We start from the raw sequence: 26,646 nt of genomic DNA, 5'->3' as shown, positions 1-26,646 counted from the left end.
CCACCATACTTGTTTTCCATTGTCTTTTGAGTGAGCAAGACTCGATTTCAATTCTTTGGGGGCTGTAGTACTCCAAGATTCATGAGAATTAAATATTTTCAAAAGTATATTGATATAAAAAAAAGATGGATCTTTGCTTCAAGAAGATTGGGGCCATTAGAAACTCTTCAAAATTTTATAAAGTTAATCCTGACTCTTTATCCTGACAGACTCTTGGTTCACCACATTATTCATTTGCTGTGTCTGTGATATATGGATCCACATATATATGTACACACACGTATCCATATCCACATACATGTATGTGTACACGAAGATTTATACTAGATATACACTGATTGGTTTTTCATTTAATTAAAACTCCTTTAATTCTAATAGCTTCCCTCTGCTGATTATTTCTAATTGTTCCTGTCTGTAGCTTGTTTGTACATAGTAATTTGCATGTTGTCTCCCCCATTTTGAAATCATTAGTTTCTTGAGAGTTTGGACTGACTTTTACCTCTCTTTTTATCCCCCAGCACCTAGCCAGGCCCTACTACATAGTAGGCACTTAATACATTTTTATTGACTGTCATAAATGCATGCATGGACACCTAAATGCATGGCATACATATTGATGGGCAAACATTATAAAATATGCATTGTTTCCTATCAAAGTCCAGAGAATCATTATTCTTTATCCGCTGGGTTTTAAAACTTTAGTTCATGGTTGCTGGTTGAACCCCACTTTTATAGTGATTTTGATCTCCTTTAGGAGGCTCTGCTATATCCTAGGACAGCATTGGCGAAGAGGTGGCATGTGTGCAGTTGGCACTTGGGGAGCTGCTCTGTTCCCCTCTTTCAAGCACCTGAGGACATTTTTTGCAAGCTCCACTCCTCTGTCCAGCTGTCCAGAGCAAGCACTTTCTCACCCAGCTCTCTGGTATTATGGGGGCTCACAGACTACTTGAATTTGCCCTCTGGGCACTCAAACTCAGAAAAGGTTCACCAATGCTATTAGGGCTTGATGCAATTAACACAGTGCCATCTATAATCCGTGGCATCTAAATGTCCTTGCTATCTGTAGGGAATCCCTCCTGCTTCCTCTGCACAATGGAGATAATACTGGCATTATTAGGAAAGCACTTTGTAAAGTTTGAAGCGCCATAGAAATGTGAAATCATAATGGATAAAGAATGTTCTACTTTGTCTCTGCTGAGTTGGACTGCTGACCAGCTGGAAGGGCTCACTTGCATTGGCTGGGGAAAACCAGCACTGGTTATTATTAGATGATGGAAGATTTTTAAATGTGGCTTATTGAAACCAGTCTAGTTACTTTATAGTCACAGCCTATAGATGAGAATAAACTGACTAACCAAATTCCTATGATAGTCAAAAAAGAAATTTATTTTAGAAGGCGAATAAGAAATTGCATTAATAAAAGGGAAAAAGAAAACTGTCACTGCTTGTGGCCACCAGAAACCCTACAAGGTAAGACAAGGTTATACAATTGTAGTGTCTCATGGCTAGAGGGGTCACCAGATATACCTGATCCAAACCATATCTGAAACATGCAATATCCTTTCTGATATTCTCACAAGTAGTCATCCATCTTCTACTTGAAGACCTCTACTGGAGGAGAATCTGCTTTTTAACCCAGAGAGCCCAGTCTCCTTTTGGCTAGCTTTAGTCATTAAGTTCTTGTTCCTTCATTTATGAGGCACACTTCTTTATGTGTTTATGTGTGTGCATTTATGCCTATACAAAATATACATAAGCTACTTTTTGGGAGGGCAAGATATATGTGTATATATAGAGAGATAAACATGTTTATATTATATGTCCATATAACACACACAGATATGTACACCAAGGTAATGTTTTGTTGGGGGAGGAATAAGAGAAATTCATTAAAATCAGCTCTGGCAAGGCCCCCTGTGGTCATTTCAGTTTTATACATCTTTCTGTGCCCAAAGTAATAATGGTTATCAAAGGTATTCATCAATGAGTTTTAGTTTAACCTTCGAGGGCAATGATCTCAGGATAATGATGTGCACAGCTGATAGTCTATGAATGAAACAATAACAACATTTATGTAGTCCCTTAAAATTTGTATGTGCTATCTGTTACCCCTGCCACAGAGCTCCAGGCATGAGTATGATGGCTTGGAAGCATGTGTGAGTAGCAGAGATGAACTGGGGCTGAGAGGACTTTTTTTTTAAGAGTTTGATTTTGAACATAATGATCAAGTTTAGGGAAGTGATGCCCTCTTCCTGACAGCTTGTGCGTGCCTCTTCTTCATCTGCTTTCCTGGGACAATGATGCCCAAACAGCTTTTACATCCTTTCTGGAAACTGCCTCAGGCTTGTCTGATTTTTGTGTTTTTTTTAGAGACTTGTTCTTCCTTTCCCAGGAAGATGGGGAGGTATGGATTGGGAGGGGTTCACTCTATTGGGGCCAGATGGTTCAGATCCCCACCTGAACAGCCTAGCTCACTGCTAGCTTGAATTCCCTAATCTGAGAGATCCACCAGCTTCAATCTCCCTGGTAGTGTGGCTGACTGGCTTGGGCCACCAGTATCCCCAAAACTGTTCATTAACAGGATAGAGATTTAACGCTTAAACCTGATCATGGAGAAAGAGAGCTGGAGTTGGGGGAGGAGAACCCCAAGTCCCTGAAAGGGAAACTACAGCTGGCTCAATATCTGATTCCACCTGGGAAGGAACGGACAAAGTGGTCCTGAGTTCCTACATTGCACTGATAGAAGATGATTACTGTGTGTGGGGTGTGAGTGTGAGAGAAAAGTTCTGAGTAAAACCTGGCCCACCTCTGAATCTGAGTGACCAGGAAGAACTAAGAGACTTCTCCTGCCTGTCTCTTTTCAGGTTGGTAACAGAGAAACTGAAAGGCCTACAGGCTGCTAATTCATCTTGGGGGTGGAATGCTTTGAACCTAATTTAATTTATTTCTACTATTCTGATTCAAGTTCTTTTCCACCATGTTTTTTGTCAACAATCTTCAGTGAAACTCAGCAGGTAAGGGACAAATTGAAGGAGTTAGTGGAATTGGGGTTCAAACTGGGCTCTGATTGGATGATGATGTCCTTACAATCCCTAAACTGGCATGATACCACCTGTGAGATGAACCTGAGAGAAGCACAAGGAGTGTGGCTGATGTGTGAGGGCTCCCTCTGCTGCTGGAAAGTGTGCACTGCACTTAGGACTTCCCAGGGAAATTTTTTTGTGGATATTCTTTTTAGAGATATTTCTTATCTTGAGATATTTTCTTTGGTTGGGATTTTATCTTAAGGATTTTGGGGGATTATTTTTTTCATTCCTGCTGGGATTCCCTTCTGGTCAGACCCAATTTTTTTCATTGTACATTTATTTTTATGCTAATACTGCATTGTTTTGCATCATTCTCTATAGTTTTAAGCCAAATACTGCTATCTGTTGCTTGGTTGTGTCCATCGTTACTTTAACTAACCAAACATAAAACTGCTCCCTTCCAAGCCCTCTCTTTCCCCAGGGTTCTCTGTTAAATTTTTGAAGCACTAGAACTGAATCACCATATGGGATTTTTGATACTAAGAATGCCACCTGGTACTGAGAACAAGAACCTCGAGGGTAATTCATGGTGTAACACAGTATTTGGGGAGATGCAACATACTTAATGAACCCAATAAGGAAAGACAAAGTCATGTCTCTGGTTTGTAATTTAGATGAAACAGTATTTTACCATCTGTGGAGAGGCAGAAGTTAGGGAAAATACCAAGAAATTGGTCACTAGACTTCCTACAGACAAGAAAGATCTAGAAATCAAGCTCACAACTCTCCTGAAGAGGAATGACTTGTCTGAAGATGTTATGAAATGCCTATATGTGGGGTGGGGAAGGTGATTTGATAACTAGGGAGAGAAGATTGGACACAAACCAGAAGTCAAGTTACAAAACTTCTCAGGAGAGATGCCAGCCCCATTTAGAAAGGAAATATTCAAGCCCTAGATATGACTTGCCACTAAAAAAATATAACATCAAGGGCATACCAGTGATGTGGAGAATTGGTCCTACTGGAAAATCTTTCGGTTGTGGTCCCAAATCAGAAGACCCTGATGTCAAAGGGTCAGAATACTTATAGGTTAGGGAAGCAATGTGGCAGCATAGAGTTTACAGTGACCTTATTATATTCAGTTTCTCTCTACCTTCTGTCACGAAGTTCAGACTATTGCAGAGGTTAGGGGTAGAGGGAGCAATGAAGCCAGAAGAACTAGATTCTCTTAGGCTGTCTTGAGTAAGAGCTGTTAGATGGCACCTCTAGACTTGGAGTCAATAAGACCTGAGTTCAAATTCTGCCTGACATTTACTAGCTATGTGACCTTGAGGAAATCATTCAATATTTTTCATTTTTAGCTTTTTCATCTAGAAAGTGGGGATAATAATAGTACTTGCTTCCCAGGATTGTTATAAGGATCCAATGAGATTATCCATGCAAAGTGCTTTGCAAACCTTGAAGTTATATACATGCTGAATGAACCATTATTATTATCATTATTACTTTTGTTGTTATTCTGAGTTGCCAGATGTCAGGGAAGCTACAAATGTACCTGATTGGACTTGAGAGAAGGAAATTTAAGATGAGATATGATAAGTTTCTGAAGTCAGTAAAGTTATTTCAGGAAGAATTTCATCATATAGAGAGCAGGCTGAGAGAGAAGAAAAAATGCCTTCTTAAACATCTTAAGAATGGACTAGGAAAGCAAGTTGAGGACATCCTCTTCTCCCTTGGATTCACAGACTTGAAGGCTGATGCTCATGTACAAAGGATCACAGATTTAGAACTGTAAGGGAAAGAAGTCATCTAATCTAATACCTTCATTTTATAGAAGAGGAAGCTGAGACCTAGAGAGGCCCAGAGGTTAGATTAATTGTCCAAAGTCATATCTGTAGTAATTAACAGGGACAAGATTTGAACTTAGGGCCTCCAAAGTCAGGGCTTTTTCCATTGTATCATGGTTCCTGAAAAGTAGGATAATGGGCAGAACTTCTTTTTGAAAGATTCTTGGGAATAGAATTTATAGCAACATGATGTATGAACACCAATAGTACCAAGTCACAGATACATGTCTATATGTATTACAACTATTGACCAATTGGACCCAAGTGCACTCAAGAGCAGAATGTGGAGTTTGTGTGTTTGACATTTGATGAGATAACATAGATACAAACCTCAGACTAACATCCAAACATCAGTCCCACCCAGTAAGGGGCCAGAGCTAAGGGAATCAGTTGTTCTGAAAGCCTAAGATGCTCACAGCACAGAATTAGATGGTGCTGGGTGATATGCCCATTAACAAAAATTAAAAGAGTTTTAATATCTAAATAGAAAATAAAACTCCCTCTTACAAAATGAATCAGGATGATGAAAAGAAGACACTTGGGAATATACTGAATAAACAATAGATGGAGTTCTTAGGAACTGAAGGCCTAGGCAAAAAGAAGTTTCAAACACTAGAGTAAAACCCTGAAATATTGCACTTACTTTGTGTGTCAAAAATGACAGTGAAAATGCATTGCTGGTGGAGTTGTGAATTGATCCAAACCATTTTGGAAGGCAATTTGGAATTATGCCTCAAGGGTTTTTAAAGAGTGCATACCCTTTGATCCAGCAATACTACTATTAGATTTGTATCCCAAAGAGATTTAAAAAAATTAGGATAGATCTGTTTGTACAAAAATACTTATAGATGTGTTTTTTTGTAGTGGCAAAAAATTGGAAAATGAAGGGATGCCCCTCGATTGGGGCTGAACAAATTGTGCTATATGATGGTGATGGAATACTATTGTGCTATAAGGAATGATGAACTGCTTGATTTCTATAAGAACTATAAAGATCTCCGTGAACTGATGAGTGAAATAAGTAGAACCAGGAGAGCATTCTACACCATAACAAACATTGTGGGATGATCAAATGTAATAGACTTTGCTACTAGGAGCAATGCAATGATCCAGGACGATTCTGAGGGATTTATGAAAAAGAATGCTATCCACATCTAGAGAAAGAATTGTGGGAGTAGAAATGCGGAAGAAATTATTTATCTCTTGTTTATATGGGTGAGTTGGGGTTTTAGTTTTTAAAAGATTACTCTATTACAAAATGAATAATATAGAAATAGGATTTGAGTGATAATATACATATAACTCAGTGGAATTGCTTGTCAATTCTGGGCTAGGGGAAGGAAGAGTGGAGGGAGACAATATGAATCATGTAAACATGGGGAAAAAATTAAGAAAAGAAACCTGATAGTGAAGAATTCTAACTTGGATAGGACCTAGGGGAAAACAACTAAAATTAGTGAAAGGCTTTGGAAATAAGTCTAGTAAGAGTAAGATTTGAGAAACAATGTGGTTGTAGAAGTTTGGCCTTGGAAACAAGAATATTTGATCCAGTCCTGTCTTTGACATGTTAGCGAAGTAGTTCAAGAGACTAAGCCATAGAGAAGACCTCCTTGAGAGAATGAGGGAGTTAACTGTTGTCTTTGAGAAAAACTGAAGAGACATTTCTTGATAGAACTCGGTTTACTTCCTGCTGCAGAGAAGGTTAGAGAACTTTCTGAGGAATTGTTGAAAGACTGACTACTATCCTCATAACTGATGGGTGGGATTGGGTTTCCAGAGGTGGGTAGAAGTCAGCAGTTAAAGTTGATGCTTAAAGGTGAATCTGGTTGTGATTTTTTGCAATGTGATACGTTGTTGAAATAATTAAATGTTTTAGTATTATTTGTTACACTATTCTATTTTATAACCAATAACATTGATGGTTATTTAAATTTATGAGATTGGGGAGTTTGAGAAAGTGAGAGGAGAGAAAGTTTATGGGAAAAGAGATTTCTCCAGTTTATTTAATAAACTCAGGGTGGGGCACCAGGGTCCTAAAGATCAAATTCCATTAAGTATGAGGGATTTCCCTATATTTCCTTTGACCCAAATATGTCTTCAACGTCTTCCTACCACTTGGGAGAAAGTAAAGGAAAATGGGAGAATAAGTTCTTGAGCATTAGGAACCCATGGGCAAGCAGAAATGGTTTGTGATTAGTAGCACTGGCAGAAGTAGCCACATTAGTGAGATCGTGGATGCCTCAAAGTATCAAGGACATAATTTTTATTTGTCCAATGGGACTTTTAGTAATGAATCAATTGTACCTTAATCAATATTATGAACTGATTGACTATCTCAGCTTATAAAAACTTGGTTTGACTATTGCATCCATCTCCTTTCTTACTAGACACATAAACCATTTTCTATTTGAACCAGCCAAACAACACTGACTATTCTTTATAATTTAGAAGCAGAGTGTAAGGTCCTCCAAGAAAGGGACTAGCTCATTTTTGCCATATATATCTTTGTTGAATGGAATTGAAAGTTGTTGTGAAGATAGCAAATCCATTAAAAATTTCCTAGAAAACAGCAATGTGTATGTGCTACACCATGACATGTTAAATATCTTAATTTCTTTCTAGCTCTAAGGTTAAGTACTCATGATTCTTTGTAAGAAAAATGCCAGCAAAGATGCTCTTCACCCTTTATCATTGTAAAAAAAAAAAAGCCCATCCCAAACTGAGTTACCATAAAGGTACACATGTTGAACACCTTCAAAGTATAGGACATGTTAGGCACATAAGAAAAGCTGAAACTGTTAGATCTGGAGTCAGAAAAAAACTGGGCTTTAGTCCAGTTAACTCATACTAGTTGTATGACTATGGATAAATCATTTCACCTCTTTGAGTAGCCTCAGTTTTCTTGCCTGTAAAATGGGGATAACAAAAAGGGAATTACTGCAGAGTAGTTGCCAGTCTTCTTTGGTAGAGGGATTTTCCACAGCAGGAGTCTCTGACATAATCTGTCACAAATCTAAAATATGTGCCAGACATGGTGCTGGGGAAAGGCTAGAGAGGTCCATAACTTCAGATGCAATCACAGGATTGTCCTGAGTTGAACATGGAATTGTTCACAGAAAGTTTTTTCAAACTTCCAAAAAGTTATAGAAATGTCTAATTATAAGGGTTTTTGTTGGAGGGTCTTTTACATTTTATTTTTACAGTACTGGACCTGGAGTCGGAAGGACTCGAGTTCAAATCCAACCTCAAGGCTCTTACTAGTTGTGTGATCCTGTCATTTAACCTGTCAGTCTCCTTTCCCCTACTTAGAAAATGAGGATATTAAGAACACCTACTTGCCAGGGTGGTTGTGAGGATAAAATGACAAAATAAATATTTGTAAAGTGATTTGCAAACTTTGAAAGCTGGTCGTTATTTTTTACTCCCCATCCTAGCATCTAGGGTGCGGTTTTTTCCCTGTAAATGAAATCCACCAACAACAGGCAGTGCCCATCCTATGGCAGGCACGGTGCTGGACCCTGGGCGAAGCTGAAAAAGGAAATGGCTCTTGCCCTCAAGGAGCTTACGCTGCGTGGTCTCAAAATAGCCGCAAAGCTGGCCCCAGACCGCTCAGTTCTGGAATCAGGACTGGGGTCTCGGTCGCCGTCACTGTCTAGGCCAGCAGAGAGGCCTTACCCTCCTTTCTGGGGTTTGTGAGGCTCCGGCTCCTCCTTCTTTCCCCCCTCCCCTTCCTCTTCCTCCTCCATTTCCCCCTTTGCCTTCCTTCTTTCTAGTTTTCCTCCCCTCCCCCGCCCCTTCCCCCTCGCCTCAGACGCTTCAGCCCAGCCTTCGCTCTCTCTCGCTCTCTCCCTCCCCCGTGCTGTGCGCCTCTGCGCTGCTGCTCGCCCCCTCCCCAGTCAGCCGGTCTGAGTCTCCTCCTCCGTCTCCTCCTACCCGGCTCCTCCGCAGTCACTTCCTGCAGCTGTTTCCATCCGTGTCCGGTGGCGCTGACTTCCCGAGCGCTGCCGGATCCCGAGCCGGGAGCCTCGGGCGTCCGGGGGAGGGCGCGGAGGCGGCCCGAGTGCATCTCCTCGCCTGGTCCGGGATGTGCGGGGCGGACCGGCTCGGGGCGCACGGAGATTCCCAGCTCCGCCGCGGTGCCAGGGCCCCAGTAAGTGCGATGCAGTCGGGACTCATTGGGCTCGGGGCTGGGCGCCCGGCACCGCTCTATGGATGAGCCGGACCGTGGGGGTGGACGCTTGGGCCGCCGCCGCCGCCTGGGGGCTGGGGCTTCTCTTGGGCGCTCCACGTGACTTTTGTTTGGTCTCGGGCGGCTGGCGCGTGCTCCTGACCAGCTATTCCCCCCAGGTGAGGCTGTGGTGCTGAGCTTCCCCCTCCCAGGCAGCTGGGTGGCTGCCTCATCCGATTCAGGTGTGTGTTTGGGCAGCCCCTAGGACAGCCTGGAGATTTAAACCGCCATCCCACTCGGAGCCGTGTTCGCCTTTGACACAGCCAGGGTGGAAGAAGTCAGCTGTTCCTCCGCCGCTTGTGGGTCAGAGCCGCCGGAGCTTTCCCAAAGAGTTGTCCTTGGGAGGACCCCGGCCCCTCTCCTGGGGCCGGCTTCCCCGTTCCTCCGATGGGTTTTGGGCTTTGATCCGAGCTGCTGAGGCTACTTTCGGATGCCTCTGGTGACCTCTGAGTAACGCCCCCTTCCTCCCTTTTTATCTCGAGGCATCCTTCCGACCTGCTCTCCTTGGGGGAGGGACCAGCATTTTCTTTAACCCACCTTCTGGGAATCCCTCTGGATTGAAGGGGTGGGTGGGGGAGGAAGCCCCTGGCCTCAGGCCAAAATAGAATCACGCCAAGGGCGCTGAGGCCAGTTTTGGAAGCCTGGAGGGTGACCGTGGGCACTTCCATTTACCTTGGGCAGCGGCGATTTCCCCCTGGACTGAAGTCCTCCGGGCCTCAGTTCTTGCATCTCAGTAAAATAGGGGGTGGGAGTGGAAAAAGGGAGGTTTGAGATAGCTGAATTCCAAGTTTCTTTTCCAGGTCTAAATCTGTACATCTTTCTCTCTCGGTCATCCGCTTCCGTCGTTTATAGAGCTGATGAAAACTTACCCAAGTTACCATGCCTGGCTCCTTGGCCCCCAATACACTATTTGTACCGGAATAGTATGTGTTGAATGCCCTCCTCTGTTTTTCATTTCCTCATGCATCCTTTTCAGATATTTTCTGTTTTAACCTTATTCGACGTTGTTAAAATTCTCCAACCTTGGAGGTAGTCGTTCCCTGTGTGTATATTTTTAGAAGTGATGCCAATGTGCCAGATGAAATCCTTTTTTTTTTCTTTTTAAAATCCAGCTATACAGCAAATGTTAAAAATAAATCTGGCATTGGGCAAATCCTTATTCTGGCAGAGCAGCTTTGGATTAGGGTGACTGCCTCTTCCTAAGGCACTGTTTTACCTCTGATGCTCAAGAGGAACTCCCTTTGAAAAACCCCTCTTTGACCACACATCCTAGAATTTGCCCTTGTTCTCCTAAACAGGAATGAGTTGAAAAATAAAAATGAAGGCTTGTGCCAAACTTTCTCTTTAGCAATTCAGTTTGTTTCTTTTTTGGAAATTTCCCACAGACCCTGCCTTTGGTTTGACCTCTCTTAGTATAGCCTGGCTTTGTATTATAGTTGTTGCTGACTAGCCATCGAGACAGCTTTCTTGATGACATAATATTTGGGCATTCACTGGCAACTTGTTTTCTTAATATGTGTTGGCACTGGTTCACTGTTACTGGATTGTTAAACTTTCTTTCTTTCCTTAACCAATCTTTTTTGTTCTGATGTCCATTGAGGAAAAAAAAGGCCTCCTCTGCTTCTACTTTCCAGGGTGATGGCTCTCCATCTGCTCAATTACCTTTCTTCCTGATTTAATTGAGGGGATTAACCTGATGGGGGGGGGGAAGTAGGGAATCACCTGACCTGTGTGTCTTTAGTGCATATAAAAAGACATATATAAACTAATGGACATGTAATATATATTTATGTGCCTGTATTAGACACACATACCTCTTGCCATAAGAACAAGTCTTGTTATAAATAGTAGAATTGAGGGGGCAGCTGGGTAGCTCAGTGGATTGAGAGCCAGGTGTAGAGATAGGATGTCCTGGTTTAAATATGCCTCAGACACTTCCTAGCTGTGTTAACCTGGGAAAGTCTTTTTTTTTCCCCACATTTTTTTATTGGGAATGCCTCTTAAACCCCCATTGTGTAGCCCTTACTGCTCTTCTGCCTTAGAACCAATACACAGTATTGATTCTGAGACAGAAGGTGCAAGAGTTTGTTTTTTATTTATTTTTTCAAATGAAATCATTCACCAGAATTTATTAAATGCTTACTATTTACCAAGCATTGTGGCAGAAATTGTGAGGAAACACATAAAAAGGGAGAGACAGTCCCTGCCTTCAAGTTGCTTATATTCTACTGGAGATAATATATATAAAACACTCTGCATATGTGAGAAGGTAAGGGTTTAAAAAAAATAGTAGGATTGAGAACCAGAAGAGATCTTAAGAGACCATATAGGCCAATGCTCTCATTTTGAAGGTGTAGAAAGTGAGACTCAAGAGACAAATACAGAGTCACAAAGGTTAGTAAGCAATAGACCTGGAGTTCGTAACTAATGAAAATTATTGCAGCTAATGTAATAATGTTAATTTACCAGCTTGGCACTATCATTTTTTCCCCCCTTCCTCATTTCTAAGATTGGCCATTTCATTAATATTTTTCCTCCTATTGACATTTTTTTGAGAATCATAAATTTAGATCTGGAAGGACTCTCACAGGTCATCTAGTCTGACCCCTTTGTTTCACAGGTGAGGACAGGAAGGGCCACAGAAGTTAGGGGACTTGCCCAAGTTCATGTTGGCTTTGAGAATCTTTTAATCTTGAATAGCTTCTAATCAAATGAGGTGGTGAGCTTTTGATTTTTCAGAATTATATCTTTGTTTATGAAGTCTGTCTGAATTGAAACATGCCCACATTTGCAAGACAGATGGAAATTTCAAATTTGTGTTTCAGATGCTTAAAATAGCCATACTTTGATGACCCAAGGAAGGAGGTTTTAAGGATGGTTAAGGAGTGGAGTAAACAGAGGGTCCTAAGATTGTGATTTGAGGAAACTCTAAAAGGTTCTAAAAGGTAATCAATGGTTCATTCTAGACTTATAGGAGTGATTGTGGTAGAGATAAGAATGATTGGGCTAGAAGTGAGGGTATAGGTGACATTTATATACCACTTGAAGATTTTCAAAACACTCTATGTACATTATCTTATTTGATCCCCAAAACAATCTCATGAGACAGGCAGCCATTTTTTTTAAACCTTACCTTCCGTCTTAGAATCAATACTATGTATTCAATCAGTAAAGGCTAGGCAATGGGGGTTAAGTGACTTGCCCAGGGTCACCCAGCTAGGAAGTGTCTGAGGTCAGATTTGAACCTAGGGCCTCCCATCTCTCAATCCCTTGAGCCATTTGACTGACCCCCGGTCCAAATATTCTCCTCATTTTGCAGATGAGGCAATTGAGCACAGAGGCATTCCAAGTGTTGCTTCTTTAAAGAATCTTAGGGCCACATGATGGGGGGAAAGAAACCTCTCTTAAATTCAGTATCCTCAGCTGTAAATGGGGATAGTAATAACACCTACTCACAAGGCTGTAGTAAAATTCAACTGAGAGTAATATATGTAAAATGTTTTGTAAACCAAAAAGTGGTATTTAAATGGGATTCTTAATTATTTTTGTTATCATCAAATAGAGAGGTTTCTTGTTCAGGTACTAGTTGGAAATTGTTCCAAATCTACTTATCTGATTTTAACATGATCTATCGTTTCCCATCCTCTTTTAGACATCTTAAACTGCCTACTAGATCTCTTAAATGCAATGAGTCTAAAACTGAACTCATTACCTTTCCTCTGAAATCCTTCATTTTTCTAATTTCCCTATTATTGTTGAATGTACTCAGTCACTCTGGCTTGAAACCTAGACATCATCCAGGACTTCCCAGTCTTTCTCATCCCTAATATCCAGTCTTCCCAGTTCTTGTTCACTTTACCTTTGTAACGTCTCTCTTCTATGTCCCCTTCTTGCCTCTAACACTGCCATCTGTCCAATACAAGCCCTTATCACCTCATGCCTGGATTATTGCAGTTAGTCATCTGGATGGTCTCTGCTTCAAGTTTCTTCTCCATCCCAGAAGATCTTGCATTCATCTGTTAAAGGGATCTTCCATAAGTGTTCCTCTCCTCCCCATCTTCTTAAACTCAAGAGGCTCTTTGTTACCTCCAGGTTGAAATCCTTTCTTAACCTGATTCCCCTCACAAGCTTTCCATTCTTTTACCTTACTTCCATGTATTCTGCCATCCAGTGATGCTGGTTCCTTGCACAAAATGCCTTGTCTCTGAACTTCAAGCATTTTTAATGACTCCTGCATTACTGAAATTTTCATCCTCCTTGCTTTGCCCCTGAGTTTCCCTAGCTTCCTTCATTTGACTTTATATGGGAAGCCCTTCCTAATTCCCCCATATCCAAATATGATATAAGAAGCCCTTCCTGATCTCCCTTAACTTAAGTGCTTTCCCTCTGTTTACTGTCTTCAATTTATTCTGTATATGTCTGCTTACATGTGTTTGCTTGCATGTCGTCTCCTCCATTAGACTGAACGACTTGAGATCAAGGACTGTTTTCTGTCATTCTGTGTAACCCTAGAGCTTAGCATATTCCTGATTGATACTGCTTTGACTGACTAACTGTTGGCCTCAAAGTCTTTAACTCTTAAATTCTATACAACTGTGAAATTTTCTCGGTTGTGACCCCTGGAGGAAGGGGGAAAAAATCCTGCAAGGGAAAAAGAGTCTATAGAATATATTATTTAAAAAAAACAACCTTACCTTTTGTCTTAGAATCAATAGTGTGGATTGGTTCTAGGGCAGAAGATCAGTAAGGGCTAGGCAATAGGAGTTGCCCTGGGTCACACAGCTAGGAAGTAATCTGATGTCATATTTGAACCCAGAACTTCCCTTTCTCTAGTCCTGGCTTTTTATCCACTAAGTCACCTGGTTGCCCCTTATGGAATATATTCTTAAACCAGAAGGTGTTAGTGATTGTATTGCTTAGGAACCATTGGTTTAGTAAAGGGAATAAATTTAATTTTGTCTTACCACAGGCTAACTCTAAGCAAGGTCTTTTATTCCCCCTTATGTGGCCTCTAGGAAAGAGATACTGACCACCCAACTTGGAAGGGCCCCACTATGGAGGTCATGAGAGGCACCATCTCTTTGCTTTCCATATTAGCTTTCTTGATGAGTTAATTCTAACCATTTTGCCAAGGTCATCTGATAGGGATTCATAATTGCCTTTATGGTCATTAGAGTGATGATTAGAATGGTTTTGGGGTTTTGTGGTGCCTGGGGGAAGGAGGTCTAGTTGAAGTGACCTCTATTGGCCCTTTCAGCTCTGTGATTTGTAGATTTAATTAGCCATGGGCGAAGCACCATTAATATGTTGGTGGGCCAGTAGGACAGCTGATAGAACTGGTGAACTGAAATCAAACCTTATTTAATGCTCAAGTGGGTTAAACGTAGGAGGGCAATCATACCCCAGTAAAGTGGAAAGTTCCACAAAGAGCTGAATCTCAAGGATTTTTATTAGGAAGGAATGAAAATTTTTCCTTACATATGAAAGAGGAAGAATCTAGCCCAAGATACTGGTTTGTTAATTCAGAAAGAAATAACAATACAGAAATGCTGGGTTGTCATATGGCATCACAGGGTCATAATGGAGAGCTGGAAAGGACCTCAGAGGATATCTAGTTCCATCTCTTTTACAAATAAGGAAACTTGAGGCCCAGAGACATCAAATAATCTTCCCAGAGTCACAAGCTGGTGTAATAAGTGCACAGCTCTAGAGCTGGAAGGGTCATTAGTTCAAGCCCCTCATTTTACAGCTGAGGAAATGGAAGTGATAAGTGACAAAGGTGGGACTTGAACCTTGGTCCTCTGCCTCAAGGGGCAGCTAGGTAGTGTAGCGAACAGTGTTGGGTCTGGAGTCAGAAGACCTGAGTTCAAATCTGGCCTCAGACACTTAAAAACTGTGACCCTGGGTGAATCATTTAATTCTGTGACTCAGTTTCCTCATCTTTCAAGTGACTTGGAGAAGGAAATGGCAAACCATTCCAATATTATTGCCAGGAAAAGCCCAAATAGATCATGAAAAGTTGGATGCAACCGAACAAGGACTGAACAGTCTTCGACTGCAGAGTTGGTAGCTTTTCTACAATACCAGGCAGACTTTTCTTTAGTCATTTTTCAGACCTCAAGATCTGGAATGCTCTTCCTTTTGCTCTGTTTCCTGGTTCCCTGCAGTGCTCAGCTCAAAGATCACTTCCTTTAAAAGACTCTTAATTCCTTTCACTGGAATTTTTTGTGTGGCTTGGATCCTGTATTTATTTATGTGTGGCTAATTTCCTCCAGTAGAATGGAGACTCTTTGAGGGCTGGGGCTGTTTTGTTCTTGTTTATGTATCTATAAAGTATTTGTTTTAAGTTCCTAGCACATATGCCCAAGCATTTAAGTGCCTTCTCTGTTGTTAATGCTGCTGTCCTCTCTCTTTCTCCTTGATTCAGATTTGAAGATCAGGCCCTCTCCTGGCCCCCGGAGCATGCCCACCCTCCTGCCCAATGATCCTCTTGCAGCACACCGGACTTCCTTCCCCTGAGCAGCTTTCACCCCCTCCTCCTATGTCAGTGGCCACCAGGTCAAGAACCACCTTTTTGCTGTCCTCGCAGAGACCTCTGGGGCTGGAGGCCACTTTGCCCCTGACCAGGGCGCAGGAGCTCACTCGAGCTGGGGCCGTGGAGCCAGATTTTACCCTGGAGGAGCTATGTAGGCCCCTGTACTGTAAACTCTGTAATGTCACCTTGAACTCGGCCCAGCAAGCTCAAGCTCATTATCAGGTAAGTATGGCACAGAAACCTCGAGACATGGTTCATTAATAACTCTTTTAGGGCAGAGGCTGTATTGGAGGCAAAGACATCTGAAGAGATTTGGGCTTCTCACCAGGCAGCATCTAGCCCAAGGCTGGGGTTCATTTTCTTGTTTAAAAAATTATTTGATAACTATTTCAGTAAAATTCTGTATTTTATGTATTTCAAAACATAATTCTGAGAAGGGCTCCTTCCTCGGGCTTCACTAGACTAAAGGGGGTCCCTGACATAAGAAAGCTTACCTTGTGTCCAAGAACAACAAGAACTATAATCATTCTGAATATGGTGAACAGTGAGGCTCTAGGGTTGAAATTTCTGTTGTGTTCTGAAGAGATACCCTATACCTGTTTTATAGGAATCTTTCCATCCCACATTCCCCTGCCTGTGGATAGGAACATCTATTTGTTGTAGGTGACTCTGAACCACCTCTGTGGGGATTTGAATCTGTGGTTCCAGTAGGGCAGATGTCTGATGCTTGATGTACAGAGCTTGACCTGGTCTGGCAGCTTTCCAAACCAGGAGCTTTTTTTTTTAAAAAGGGGAAGTTGCAGGGACATATAGGTGTTGTCTTTATCTAGTGAAGGGAATAGGGTTGGAATAATGCAGGAGTTAAGATAAATGTTGATGGCAATTGACACAAATTTGGCAAGCCCCAAATAATATTTATGAACTAAAAGGGAGAGAAGAGAGAGCCCTGAAAACATCAGCTCCACCACTGACTTCCCTTAGACTTGTCCTAATTTCATTTCTTTTCTCACACTGGGCATCAACCACTCCTGATTTTTCAGAAAGGAAACTTGCTTTGTGCCACGCACTGTGCTCTATACTGGGGATACAAAGGCAAAAAAATCCCCCATCATCCCCAAGGAAGTCTCATTCTAATGGAGGAGACAACATGCAAGCAACTCTGTATGTACAAGCTATCTCTAATCTTTTCTATTTAGAGTCGCTGGTAGAAAGGGCAGTTTTTGAGGTGCGTAGGGTGGGGATATTGGAGCGGCAGTGTGGGAGAGTGGGTTGAATACTGGACTTGGACCAAGGCAGACCTCAAATAACTTGGGACCGTGCTGCTGACCATATCACTCTCCTAATTGAGGAAAAATGAAAACCATAAGATCATAGATTTAGATTTTCTAGACCAAGGCCCTTATTTTACAGATGAAGATACTGAGGCTCAGAAATTGACTGGATTAGGATTCCATATCTAATAAGTGTCTGAGACATAATTTGGATTCACTTCTTTGTGATTCCAAATATCTACTCTTCCCTGTTACCTCCCATTCTTTAGATAGCAGATAGCAAAGGCCTCTGAAAACCCATTTATATTTACCTGAAGTAGACATGTAGATGGAGAGCTAACATTGAAACCAAGAAGACTTAGGTTCAAGCCTGTCTCTTATGACTCTGGGTCAGTCATTTCACATCTCAGTGCTCTAGGCAACTTTCTGTGACTAGAAATTGCAGAGAAGATGCCAGCTTATATTAAAAGTTTACTTGGTGAAATCATAAGCCCAATTCTTCCTATTCTTTTGTCTTTACAATTACCCCCTTGTATCTTTAATTTTCATATCTTCTATTTAGAGTTTGAAGGGATCTTCAAGGTCATCTAATCTATCCTTTCTAATTTTAAGGGGGAGGAAGTGGAATGTCTAGGTTAAGGCCACACAGGTAATAAATAATAAAGTCAGGATTCAAATTCCAACCCTTCTTCCCCTGTGATACATTTTCTATCTCTTTGACTCTGCTGGCCCCTACATCCGGTCCTTCAAATGGAATCAATTTCCCCCTATTCTTTTTTTATTAAAAATTTTAAATGATAACTTTCCTTTCCACATTACATGTAGCTACAATTTTAATAATTGTTTTCTGACATTTGGTGAATCATATTCTCTCCCTTCTTCCCTCTCCTCTCTCCCTGAGACAGTAGGTAATTTGATAGAGGAAGTGCATGTGCTATATCATTCGAAATATATTTCCATGTTCATCACATTCTTCAAGAAGACATATGTCACTTATACAAAACCCTGGCCGCCCCCCAACAGCTGATTGTAAGAGTTTAAAATGGTTTTAGTCAAATTAAGAGTTACAACAAGTTGTGGTCACCATTTATAAAAATTAACACTTAAGTCACGAGACTATTAGTAGCTTTATTACAGAAAAGTAGTAATAGTAGAGAGAGGGACATGTAGGAAGGAGGTAGAAAATATTACCTACCTAAATACCCTAATTCCGGATTTGAGTGCTTCTAGACCACAAGTGCAAATTCCACCAACCCACAAGAGTGTCTTCAGCCAAGCGTTTCACCAACCAAAAGATTAAATTGCTGCCTTTGACCTTCATTTCTGCACACTTTTCTTGACAATTTCCTCTCCTTCCATATCTTAAATGACCCCCTTTGTGCTATACCTCCAGTCCTGTCACATAATATGCGAATTAGACCTGTTGTACTTTTGGGGACAGACATTGAAGTTGTGGTTAAAGGTTCAAATTTGAATTTTGATTTAAGGAAAACACTTCCTACCAGTGGAATGGGCTGCCTTGGGAGGCAGTGGGTTCCTGGTCCATGGAGATCTTAAAGGGCTGAAGGATGGCTTCTCAGAAATGTAGTTGAGATTCTCGGTCAGAGGTAGGTCGGATTAGATGGATCATGGATTGAGAATTGGAAGGAGCCTTTGGAGATCATTGAGTATGATTCTGTCATTGCTCAGATGAGCAAACTCATGTATGGGGATCATGTTTATGAATTACCTAAATGACTTATGTCTATCCCTTTGTGGTTGCCATACTGTTAAGATTAAAATTTAGTTTCTCTGCTAAAAGTATTATATTTTTAGAGGTTTATTAAAGATTAAGAAATAAAGAAAATATAAAATAAGAAAGCACACACAACCTACATTTTGCCGGCTAGGTAGAGAGCCAGCTGTCCCTAGAAGCAGAAAGAGAGAGATTTATAGATTGATTATGGGGAACTCTGGGAGCTACCAAGGACTTCTGGGAATTGAAGTCTGGGGTTCAAATCTCCATTTTTACACTTACCTTGGGTCTCATATAAGTAGTTTGAGGAACAGTTTGAGCACAGGATATCCTGAATCCAAGTCCAACTTTATCACATGTATTTCTTGGCCTCTCAGGTTCCTTCTGCTTTTGATGCATGAATCTTAGATATGTATCTCCAGTTCTAAATCCTTGGTTTGTATTCTTGTTCTGCTGATAGACATCTTCACCAAGATGTGCCACCAGCACTTCAAGCTTGCTGTCTCCGTACAAAATCCATTCCTCTTGATTTGCCTGATTCTGTTAACCCCTTTTCCCAGTCTCAAAACCTTGGGGTCCTTTGCTTCTGCTACTCCTTTATCTTTGTTCTTTATAAGTGTTCACTGCCAAGTCCTGTAGCTTTTCAACTTCTGGAAAGTCTGCCAGATCTGTCCTCTATTTGTCACTCCCCATGATCATACTTGTGGCTTCTCATTGGGACCATATCAACATCTGTCCAACTCTGCTTCCATCTTACCTCCGAAGGCTGGCTTCCACACCAACCAGATTAAGCTTCTTGGCCCTTAGCTACTGCAGTCATGTTACTACCCCATCTCCACTGTTAGTGGGTATGCACTGCCCCCCTAAGCACACTAAGCCCTTTTCCTACCATTCAAAACTTTCCATGATATATATCTAACCTATCATCATATTTTATTTTATTCTGCTAGCTTCCTATCCAATGAGATCCACTTCCCTAGCACCTATTTTCTTCTCTCCGGGAACACCATAGCCACCCTAAATGATGCCCTCTTCACTTCTTATCTAGACTATTGTGATAACCTTCTAATTGTTTCTTTATGCCCAGGCTTCCTCTCAAATTTTCCAAATCCATAACTGCAAAATTGATATTTCTAAAGCACAGTTCTGAGCATATTACTTCTTTGCCCAAGAAGCTTCGGTGATTTCCCCATTTCTTTAGGATAAAATATAAACTATTGGGCAGTTAAAGTTCTTTACCATCTGGGTGGGCTTTAATCTGTCTTTCCATGTGGATCACACATAACAAACCCTCATGCACTGTTTGTTGCTGTTGTACCAGCCCACTTGCTGTTCCTTGACCCCTGGACCATTACAGTTTTATCCCTCACTTCTGTGCCCTTCCACAGGCTGTCTCCACCTCCTTAGAATTTCAACCCTTCTCCTTCCTTCCCTTGGAGTTCTTAGACCCCTTCAAGGGGTGGCTCAAATGCTACTTCCTCCAAGAAGTCTTTTGATTTCTCCAGCTGTTAATACTGCTAGTCTTCCTAAAATTAGTTTATATTTACCTCCCTGTGTAGGTGTTTTCTCCAGTAGAATGAGAACTTTTTGTGGTCAGAGCAGGAACTATTTTTGTCTTTGCTTTCCTGGTGCCTTGCCCATAGATGGCTTAATAAATGTTGGATGAATGGAATTTACAGCTAGGATGCCTCCCTTCCCTCCATCTCTCCCCATTGAAATCTTATCCATTCTTCCAAAGTTAGCTCGATTAAGACCACCTCCAGGTAGCCTTTCTCATTGTGTCTATTCCTTGACCTTCCTGCCTGAAGTTGAAATGATCTCTCATTTCTCTGGATTCTCATAGCATAATATTTGTACTTTCCTCATGGAAGTATTTTTGTATCTTGGAAGATACATTGCCTCAGAGCAGTTGGGTGCTCACTGGATTGACAGCTAGGCCTAGAGATGGGAGGTCCTGGGTTCAAATCTGGCCTCAGACACTTCCTAGCTGTGTGACCCTGGGCAAGTCACTTAGCCCCCATTGCCTAGCCCTTACCACTCTTCTGCCTTGGAACCAATACATAGTAGTGATTCTGTGAGGGAAGGTGAGGATTTAAGAAAAAAGAAATGAAAATACACTGCCTTTGGAGACCAAAGAACTGAGTTTCAATGGACTTGGCCAATTATCTCCCCTCTCTGAGCCTCAGTTTCCCCTTTATGAAAACGAAAGGCTGGATTTGATGACCTCCAAAGTCCTTTCTAGCTTTAGCTTCCTGATTCTCTGGTCCTTTGATTTTTATGCTGCTGAGGACTCTAAGTCTATACATGTGGGTCATATCACCTGAAAGCTTGGAGGCAGTGGGGCATACTAGGAAGCAGATTTGATTTGGAACCTGTGTTTCTGGGTTGAAATCCTGGCTCTGACATTTGCTACTGGTGTGACTTTGGACATGTCATTTTAACATCTCCAGGGTTTGATTGGCTTTACTGTTTACATGAGCTGCAAAGCTCTTGAAGGCCAGGGCCTCCACTTAGTGTGGAATCTAGTGTTTAGTACAGAAGAGGTGCTCAGGAAAGATGGGAATGATTTTTAAAAACATTCAGAAGCCAGACCAAATGTCTCTTACTGGTTGCCCATCAGAGGACTTCTAGCGGCATCTTTAGGTGGAGGATGGGGGGAACAGTGGTATGTCACTGCGTGGCTCACCATTCCAGCTCAGCATGCTCAGATGACACATGTTAAAGACAAGGCTTCCTCCATTGGGAGTCCACAGGAGCCAAGTGAAGGAGTGGCATCATCCCTCATTGCCTTCCTCATAGCTCTTAGCGACTGCCTTGAAATAATTAAAACCCGGAAAAGATATTTTGAGCCAGGTTTGGCTTCAGATAATGAGCTGGCTAGCAAAGGGTATAAAGAATGTTACAACGAAAAGAATAGGAGAGGGAAACTGAGGACCATGTCTAGAAATGGGGGAGGCAAGTCTGTCTTGTGGGTTTTTTGGGGGCAGTGGTGGTTGAGATGTGATTTTCTAGGTGTAGAGAAAATAGGCCAATTGTTGGGGGAAGTTTTAAGTCTGAACATTTAGACTTTTTTTGAAAAAAATCTGAACTTAAATACTAAATGGCCACTTTCCATGTATCAATCCTTGTTTTTTGCAAAACTTCCAGTGGAATAGGGAGAAATTAGAAGCCTGTCGACTACATTATTATAGCATATGTGCTTTGTAACCAAGTTGCTGAATGGATAAAATCAGAGTTGGTCCTCGAGGACCAGGATCCTGGGTAGGAAGGCGTTCACTCCTGGATATACAAAAGGTGGCCAGGAGCACAGAGCACTGATGTTGACCCCTTGAGACCTGAATTTGAATTCCAGCTTCTACTTCTGTGACCCACAGCAGGCAGTGACCTCCATGGATGCAGTGCTGCAGTGTGTCTAATTTATAATTTAATAGAGTTACCCACTGAATTGCCTGTGTTTTTACAGTGGTATCAGAGGCAGGATTTGAACCTGACTGACCATCTCTCAGGCTGGCCCTTTATCTCCTCCATCATTCTGCCTCTTGGCTGTAGTGTCAGTCATTGGTGTCTTACACCACCTTTAAATAGAAATGAGGTCTTCAAATTATGCACAAGGATCCCTGAGAACTGTCTGTTAACTCAGAGTACAACACCTTCTTATCTTCGTTTTATTGATTAGTTTAATAGTTCTCATGTTTTATTCTGGTTCAGACTATCCTTGGGAGTGTCCTTCACCACATAAGGCTCACAGGACATGTGTGTGACACTTTTGGTGTAGAGTATATGAAAGAGAGCAGGAGGTCAGGTCAAGGAGGAGAGGCTGAATCTCTTTGGCAATGGGGAGCCATTGATAGTTTTGGGTAGGGGAAAGCTATGAATCATTCTTCTCAGTTGGTCAAAAATTATTGATAAGGCACCTATTATATATCAGTCAGTGTAATAGGTGCGGGGGATACAAAACCAAGACAAACAGCCCCTGCTTTCAAGGAGTTTACATTCTCTCTGCAACAAGAAGACTCATATAATTGAAGAATAGTGTAGTTTGGGGTTGAAATGACCAAATGGGAAGATGGCCAGGTAGGCAGCCATGGAAATAGTCCAGATGAGAGCTGAGAAGGGCCTAAATGGGCATGGCGTTATTGGGAGTCTCTGGTCTCTTAAAAGTCAAAAGGAAGGCAGAAACATTGGCATGCACATGTGGTATGTACAACTTTCCCCAGAGGCTGGATGACCAGTTGGTTACATCATTGGACTTCCTTTACTTTGTATGAGTTGGACTAGATGGCCACTGAGGGCTTTTCTGACTCTAAAATTCTTTGTCTTCCTTTTAAAGGAAATTTTGAAGTCATTTACTTTCATAGGGAAAGACCTCAGTTGTTTTTTGTTTTCTTTATGTATTCATAGTGATAACAATTGGTATCTCCCAGAGTGAGGTAGCTAGCGAGGTGGTGAAGTGGACAGAGTGCTGGGCCAAGAGCCAGAAAGACTCCATATCTGCCCTTAGACATTTACTATCTATGTGACCTTGGGCAAGTCACTTAACTCTTATTGCCTTAATTCCTCCTTTATAAAATGAGTCAGAAAATGAAATAGCAAATCATTCCATTATCTTTGCCAAGAAAACCCCAAATGGGGTCACAAAGAGTTGGCCACAATTGAAAAATGACTGAACAACTCAAAGTAATTTAAGAGTAGCCAAGCATTTTACATCTATTATCTCCTTTGAGGCTCACGATATAGATGGCTACTCTAGATAGCATCACCCTCCTTTTACCAATGAGAAAACTGAGACTCAGAGATCAAGTGATTTGCCTTGAGTCACCGTTAAATGTCAGAGGTAGAATTCAGACCTTGGTGTCTCTGAATCCAAGTCCCCAGTTTTTCCCCCCACTCTCTTTACTTGCCAACATGCTCTTATGTAGCGATAGATTTATATTTTCTTTAATATTTGGACAGACAATTATGGAAGTTGCTGGTCATGCATGGGGAACTTCAATGTGCTTTATGCACTATTATGTTGAGCTGTAAGCCCCAAATAGACAGCAATGAAAATGGGCTCTATTTCAGTTTTCCCCTTTGATTTATTATGCCCTAGGATTTTGATTGTGTGTCTTCTGTTCAATGAGTATTAAAATTGGCTGGTGATCAGATTAATGATAGCACTGGTCCCTAGCTATTTCAAGTCTGATATAATTAGTTAATTAAATTTAGAGGGGGGAAAAACAAACAGGAAGCAAATTATTGGGTAAATGTCTCAATAATCAGGATGTTCTTTAGTATTTCTAAATTAGAGAGTGACAGGAGTAGGGCAGCATGTTCTATGGAGGGAGTGGAAAGAGTGGTACCATGGACAGAGCCCTAGATTTCTAGTCCTAGTACCTGGGTTCAGTTCCCAGACCTTTCACTCAGTATCTGTGTGACCTTGGGTGAGTCATTTAACCTCTAGGTGTCTCAGTTGCCTCATCTGTAACATAAAGGTTAACATAATCTGATCTAACATAAGGGTTAGATCAGATGATCTCCAAGGTCCCTTTCAGCTCTAGCTCTATAATATTACCTTTATTTGTAGAGTTATAGGCATAGGGAGACTATACAATATTAATAAATATCTATAGAATTGGAGTTCTTAACCTGGAGTTAATGGACTTCTAAGGGGTCAGTGGATAGATTTCAGGAGGTCTCTGGGCTTGGATGGTAAAAAAAAAAAAGATCTTTATTTACATTAACCTCTAGCTGAAATTTAGCATTTGCTTCAATTAGGAATGTAGGCAACAAAACATTTCTCTGAAGAAGGGATCCTTGGAATGCACCAAATTGCCAAAGGGGTCCATGACCCAAAAACATGGTTAGAACCTGACCCAGAGCCTTAAGCTTCACCAAATACTCTACATATATTGCTGTATTTGATCCTCAGGAGAGCACTGCAGGGTAAGTAATACAGGTGTTATCTTGATTTTACAGATGAAGAAACAGGGTCAGGGAGATAAAGGCTTTGCTGTGGCCTCATAAGCAGTAAACATCCACAACAGGCTAGGGTTCAAGGCCTGCTGACCACAGAGCTGCGGGGAGGATGGTGAGAGGGATGAGGAAAGGATAGGACTGGGCTGGAGTGACCAGGGTGAGAAATGTGAAGGGTAACTGGGCTAGACACTAATAAAAGAGAGCCAAAGCCCAAGGCCTATCTGGAGCTACTGGAAGAGATAAGAGCTCACATTGATGGAGTTCTTTGAGTTTTGAAAAGTCCTTTTCTGTTGTCTTATTGGATCCTCAGCAGCTCTGTGAAGTGGGTGCTGTTTTATAGATTTGAGAAAATGGAGGCAGAGAGTATTTAGTCATTTGCACAGACAAGTATCTGGATTCTAGATTTGAACTTGGGTCTTCTTGATTCCAGGTCATTGCCTGCTGCCTCCCATTCTTTAGAGAGCAGAGGTCTTTCAGAATTTTTAAAAACTGTTCTTCAGGACAGGAGATGGCATGCCGGGTGAAATGACTGGGGGGGGGCGGTTATTGGCTCCAGCGATCTTCCATGGTGGGAATTTCTCCCACTATTTTGGATGGCAGCCCCTTTGTGACCTAAGAGCGAAGACTTAGGGGATAGTCTGAGTTCCAGTTGTCCCGACTCCAAGTCCAACACTTTTTTAAAATGGGATACTATTAAAAATTTGGCCTTTACCTTTTTTTCCAATGGGGCACAAGAGCTGACTTTCTGGGACTTGTTGAGAGGGCATAGAATGGTGATCTCTCTAGGACAGAAAGCTCCCTCTCTCCCTGGAGATCAACAGCTTTTCTGTAACTTGTCATTTGAGGATCCTAGATCTTTGCTGGAAGGGACCCTCGAGGCTACTGGGCGCAGTTCTTTAATTTTACGAAGGAGGAAATCAAGGCCTGAGAGAATTGTATGGGCTACAGAGAAATTGGGTGACTTTCCTAGGGTTGCCCAACCAAGATGTATCGGAGAATCCTTGACCCCAGTTCTTTCTCACTTTCAAGGCTGGTTCTCCAGCTGCCATACCGTGCCATGTTAGCACAATGTATGTTCTTTCACGCTATGCATGTATTTCCCAGGATAATGAGCTTTCCCTCAGCAATCTTAGCACATTGATTCTTTTTTTAAACCCTCACCTTCCATCTTAGAATCAATACTGTGTATTGGTTCCCAGGCAGAAGAGAGGAAAGGCTAGGCAATGAGGGTTAAATGACTTGCCCAGGGTCACGCTGTTAGGACGTGTTTGGAGTCAGATTTTAATCCAGGACCTCTTTCTCCATCCTGTCTCTTGAGCCACCTAGCTTCCCCCTATTTCATTAATTCCAATGTGGAAACCACAAGCCATCGGTGTTTAATAAATGCACATTAGCAGGCAATGAATGTTTATTGATTAATTGAAATGCTTGTTGCTGTGTAGCAGCTCTTTGTCCAGTTGGAACTGTATCTTGCTAGTATCTTAACATATCCAATTTCTACAGTCTGGGGCATTTTATAAACATGTCTGGAACGGGCCATATTTGGGATTGCTCTGGAGTTTGCAGAGTTAAGAGCAGCTTTTGCCTTGTTCTAGGGATTCTTATAGTGGTCAACCAGCCCCTAAATGCTTCCAGGCTGTTTTATTTTTTAATGAGGTCATTTATATTTATAGCCTCAAAATCATGGCTAGTTGTAACTTAATTTAAAAATCAAACCACTGGAGACAAACCATGCTTTCATTTTTATTAGCATCTATCTGCAGGCTGTTGGCCCCTGAGGGGCAAGTCTAGTGTGCAGTACAGCCACATGGTCTCATCAGCAAAAATGTCCAGAGAGGAGATGGTTTGAGAAAGGAATTTTTGAACCCAAATTGAGGAAAACCTCAAGAAGTATGGGGCTGTTTTGTTGAGAATCTCACATTTCTGATATTGGATTATAGATTTAGATTTGGAATGGCTTCAACAAGCTTAGGTAAACTCTCTCTTTTTTTTTTAAACAGATAATAAAACCAAATGCCCAGAGTTGTTAAGTGGTATTGTTATTAC

The 26,646-nt window shown here is 41.6% G+C and overlaps 1 protein-coding gene across 8 annotated transcripts in view; it reads left to right on the top strand.

Annotated features, from left to right (window-relative positions):
* The first annotated feature begins 1,208 nt into the window (after positions 1-1,208).
* The window catches only part of ZMAT3 (zinc finger matrin-type 3), a 48,950-nt gene continuing 23,512 nt past the window's right edge, over positions 1,209-26,646 (top strand). The window contains exons 1-3 of one of the 8 annotated variants that reach the window (XM_056807717.1): positions 1,209-1,470; positions 2,865-3,014; positions 15,529-15,858. In XM_056807717.1, the coding sequence (XP_056663695.1) occupies positions 15,583-15,858 (276 nt within the window). In that variant the 5' untranslated portion in view covers positions 1,209-1,470; positions 2,865-3,014; positions 15,529-15,582. Of the gene's footprint in view, positions 1,471-2,864; positions 3,015-8,884; positions 9,024-9,098; positions 9,284-9,335; positions 9,552-15,528; positions 15,859-26,646 lie in introns of those variants that run through there. The other 7 variants (XM_007501956.3, XM_001362351.5, XM_016425201.2 and 4 more) reach the window with 7 other exon arrangements.

The sequence above is a fragment of the Monodelphis domestica genome, chromosome 8 (genome assembly GCF_027887165.1).
Source record: "Monodelphis domestica isolate mMonDom1 chromosome 8, mMonDom1.pri, whole genome shotgun sequence".
NCBI lineage: Eukaryota > Metazoa > Chordata > Mammalia > Didelphimorphia > Didelphidae > Monodelphis > Monodelphis domestica.
This window is presented reverse-complemented; position numbering and strand designations above follow the sequence as displayed.